This window comes from Plasmodium cynomolgi, chromosome 8 (assembly GCF_000321355.1).
Source record: "Plasmodium cynomolgi strain B DNA, chromosome 8, whole genome shotgun sequence".
In the NCBI taxonomy this organism is placed as follows: domain Eukaryota; phylum Apicomplexa; class Aconoidasida; order Haemosporida; family Plasmodiidae; genus Plasmodium; species Plasmodium cynomolgi.
The window spans coordinates 229,184-234,057 of record NC_020401.1 but is presented as its reverse complement, the minus strand read 5'-3'; the positions used below and the strand labels follow the sequence as shown (position 1 = coordinate 234,057).

The following is a 4,874-nucleotide window of genomic DNA, read 5'->3' as shown; positions in this document are numbered from 1 at the left end:
ATGGACATGACGCCAATCGAGGAGGACACAGCCGAAGTCGCACACGCAGTCGTAGTCCACATCATCATAAGTACCCAAGAGACAAATATCACAACAAATCTCCAAAGAGAAATATTTCCAAAGAAAGAAACAGACACGGTGCTGTGTATGACGATCGAAACGGAGAGCGAAAGCGTGGTGATAAGTATAAGCACGAGAAGGAACACAGCAGCAAGTGGGACAGCAAGGATGGAGGCCACTACGAGCATGAGCGTCACCCGCATGAGCGATACCCGCACGAACGACATCCACATGAAAGACATCCACATGAACGACATCCACATGACCGCCCCCCATATGACCGCCCCCCACATGATCGCCCTCCACATGATCGCCCCCCATATGACCGCCCTCCACATGACCGCCCTCCACATGATCGCCCCCCATATGACCGTCCCCCACATGACCGCCCTCCATATGACCGTCCCCCATATGATCGCCCCCCACACCAGCATCACCCAGGTGGTCCATACAACAACACGTATGAATACCGAGAAGGTCGAGACGAAAGAATGAATATGAGGAAATATTCCCCAGGTGGAGAGAGACAAAGATATGTATACGAAAATGATTCAAATCGAATGGGAAATAATATTGGAATGATGAGAAGAGAAAGACCAAGAGAGATGAGAAATTATTTTTACAAAAAAGCAGACCCATGTAAAATATTCGTAGGAAATATATCTCCTGATGCTAGAGAAGAAGATGTAAGAAGAAAATTTTTAAAATATGGAGATATTGTAAATATGCAGTGGAAAACGAGATTTGCATTTATAGAGTATGAGAAAATATCTCATGCAGAGATTGCAATAAAGGAAGAAAATGGACAGTTTTTTTTTGGAGAAGAATTAAATGTTCAACCTCATCATGCAGGTAACTATTTTCATAACCGAAATGACAATCGAGGTTTTTATCCTCCTCCATACGCAAGGAATTATTCCCCTAATCGAAATGAAAATAGAGAGAAAAAAAATGCCTTACGAATTGTAGTAAAAAATGTGGACGAAAAAGCTAGCTGGCAAGATCTAAAAGATTTCGGAAGAGATGTAGGATCAGTTAATTATGCTAATATTATTCAGGATGATAATAAAGAAAGGTTTGGTATAATAGAGTATTACAATTATGAGAATGTAAAAAAAGCAGTGGAAGTATTAAACGGTCGTAAGTTTAATGGTATCTCTGTAGAGGTAATGAAATTTGTTGATTCTCCTCTCAACTTGAAATTCAAAAATCGAGGTGAGGATAGAAGAGATCCAAATTTTCATCACAACACTTCGGGTGACAAGGATAGGACGTACCATCGAGATGGGTATGAGGCGGACAGGGATGGCTACAGGAGGGAGCGTTTTTTTGAAAGACCGCATGATAGGCATGACAGGAATGACAGGAATGACAGGCATGACAGGAATGACAAGCATGACAGGCATGACAAACATGACAGACATGACAGATATGAGAGGAACCACGATAAGGACCAGGGGAAGACCCACGACAGGAACAAATTTGGGAGAGACGAAAAGGAGGACGGGCAACATGACAAGTCGGACAAGGACCACCGAAGGGGAAGTATGAACAACGATCAGAGAAGAGGCAGCTCACAGGATAAGGAAAGAGCCGATGGGGTGGACGCAGGAAATAGGGAAGGCAGAGAGGACGGTAACGATGTGGATAGGCAGAGTCAGTTAAGTGGCAGAGGAGGGAACAGCAGGGCTAAGGAGGAGAATTTGGGCGAGACGGATAGGTTGTCAGGGAAAAGCGCCAGTAGTGGTAGAAGTGGCAGAAGTGGTAGAAGTGGCAGAAGTGGTAGAAGTGGAAGAAGTGGAAGAAGTGGTAGAAGCGGTAGAAGCCGTAGAAGTGACCGAAGCGGTAGCATCGTGAAGGACAAATACAAGAACGGAGGGGAGGGGACTACATCCGACATGAAACAAGGAAGGAACAACAAAAATGGCAGAAGTGAAAGTGTAGATAATGTAGGAGATGACCAGAGAAGCACTATGAAAGGAAAAGACAAGGGGGATGAATACTCTGTGGATAAGGAAAGAGAGGAGGCAATTAAAAACGATAGAGAGCTGAGCACACGAGGAGACGATGAAGAAGAAAATATGTACAAGAGCGATGAGGAAGGAAGTATTGTTGGTTCTACGAATGTGAGAGATAAGATCGAACATAGTGCAGATGGTGGCTTGAAGGATGGTGAGGGAGACCGTTATGATGGGAGCCGAAGCAGGAGCAGAAGTGTGAGTGTGAAAGCGAAGCAGCAGTCGAATAGGAGAAACACGAAAGGGAGACGAAGGGGAAGAAGGGCATCCGATGATTCTTCCTCCAGGAGAGACCTACAAGATAGTTATTACGACGACAGTGTGAACAACGACAAATGGGCAGCCTCGAAGAAGGTGTGCGTAAACAAGGGAAATTCTACTGAGAGTGGTTCGTAGAGAATGGGGGGAAAAAAAAAAAAAAAAAAAAGCACACTGGTAAAAGGAATGCTCCTCGTGCATTACGAGATTTTTTTTTTTTACAAATCAGCTTCGTGTCATTCTGCTCTGTTAAAATGCAGTCGTAGGGGATTCGTCACCATCACCTGCTTTTTTTTTTTTTTTTTTTTTTTTTTTTCCTTCATGTCGATTCCACCGAAGAGCCCATCGACATTCGCTGCATACAGTGAGCAATTATTTTCATCACATCAATGTGGGAGTTTTTTTTTCAACAAAAATAATTAAATAATGTATTAATGTATGTATGCATGCATATGTGCGTGTGAGTGTGCGTGTATCCGAGTCGTACGTACCATTTGGGGGTTCCCTTTTCAGGCTAATTGTTGTCCCTTTTTTGAAGAGGCAATTTTTAGGAAACTATGAAGGGGCGCACCAAATGCTTACAACCCCAAACACGCATGCTTACCTTGTGTGCATTAAAAATGGACTTTCCCAACGGCACACAAGATCGACTTTTTTTAATCATTCAATGGTTATTTTTTTCGAAGCGGTGAATACGATCCCTTTGGGGGGGAGAGTGACACACGTATGATGCATGTTGGAGCACCGATTGCATGCAGTTATCAGGGAGGTGCAAAAAAAAAAGAGAAAATGAAAATGTGGCAGCGTTGGCCATTACGGGAGTAGTCACGCCGCTCATGGGAGGGGAAAATGCGTTAACCTTGTTGTTGTGGTGTTGTACGGCGCTTTTCGTGATGCCATACAGAAGGGGGGAATACAACTCTGCTCTGTGAGGTTTCTTTTTTTTCGAACATGTTATAACTTTATAAGTTGTTGTAGAGGGAGGAGGGGTTCCTTCCATTTGCGTGGATGGCCATAGAATAGGACAATTTTCGTTTAAGGCTGAAATTGAGAATCGCGGGCCACGTGTGGGGGAGGCTCGTGGCATATAAGCGGATAGCGTATGTGTTTCACCGCTGAAGGGGATTGCACCTTGTCTAGTCTAGTCTAGTCTAGTCTTGTCTTGTCTTTTTTTTTTTTTGCCGCGTAACTGCTCAGTCTGGTTTGACCGTGTAACGCATGACTGCGACTAGCATAAAAGACGGTAACACTGTGGGGACTGCTTCTTACAAAGCACTGCGGCAACAACCTGTGACGCTGTACTTTTTGTGCATATCTACAGTGGAGCAGTGCGCACTGCCTTTGCGGGGGATAGGGAGTGGTTTGTGGCAACCCCCTGCGCGAGTGTGCTTCGATCCGTTGGCTACCCTTTTGATGGAGACACTAAAGAACACGCCTGAACCGCTTTTATTTTAGTACCACTTCTGGGCCACTTTATCAGGTCACACCTTTTCCTCAGCGACGGAAACGCCCGATGAAATGTCTACCAGTTGAGGAGAGTTGAGAAGAATATAGCGTCAGTGTTCGGATACGTATAGGGTGTGTGGTGGAAATTTTTTGGTGCGTGCATGTGGCGGTGGGCCATCTGAAACGACGATTCGCAATCGGACAGAGAATCCGCTGCGGCAAATGTTCACATGAGCATGCAAATTTGAGTTGACCTATACATGCATGGACGGTCATTTTTTAATATGTCCCTGTGAGCGTAAACATGGGAGGAATAGCATTCGAGCCTTAAGCCCTCCGGTTGTTAGCAGATAAAAATAAAAGCTGTTCAGTTCATACGCCCGTGTAATTGCACAAAAAAAGGGATACTTCTTATTAACATGACAAGATTCCTCCTTTGGGGTGATGGTGACATAATGATGCAGGAACAGGTTAGCCCTGCTCGCCTATGCGAGGTACGTAGGATTATGCATGCACAACACAGGCGGGGGCGGAGAATTTTGTTTTGTTCACTGGGCAAAAGAAGTTGTAACAGCGGATATCCACGTGGTGTAATTGGCATAGCAAAAAAAAAAAAAAGCAACTGTGAAAAATGCTCATTAAAGTTGTACGCCAAAAGGTACGCCGAAAGGGAAGCCCCCCAATATGTACGCCCAATTTGTACTTAAAAATAACGACCGAATTGACAACCGAGTTAGCCCCAACCAGTGAACACTTCCTCCGCGAACTGAACGAAAGACCTTCCCCACGCCCTACGTAAACACAGCATAGCATAGCACAGCATAGCATAACAAAAGAGAAACAAGGCCTCCCTCCCACCCTCCAAAAAAAAAGGCGACTGTCCCCATCCAATTTTGTGCCAACATAAAACCAACTTTCACCTTTGCTCATGCCTGCACGTGAGCTGCGCCCCCTCCACCCATGCTGAAAATATGGCATGAATGAACATACGCGAAGGTATGACATGTTCGTAAAACATACATAAAGCAAGCGAACAGGAAAAGTGAAAATATGCTGCTTTCTTATCCGCATGCATATCCCCACGTGATGAAA

At 44.7% G+C, this 4,874-nt stretch overlaps 1 protein-coding gene across 1 annotated transcript; it reads left to right on the top strand.

Annotated features, from left to right (window-relative positions):
* Positions 1-2,474, top strand: PCYB_081370 (RNA binding protein; the record flags this gene model as incomplete). The annotated part of the gene is made up of 2 exons (XM_004221875.1): positions 1-214; positions 502-2,474. The coding sequence occupies 2 exons, from the start codon at positions 1-3 to the stop codon at positions 2,472-2,474; spliced, it is 2,187 nt and encodes a 728-aa protein (XP_004221923.1).
* Positions 2,475-4,874: the final 2,400 nt, after the last annotated feature.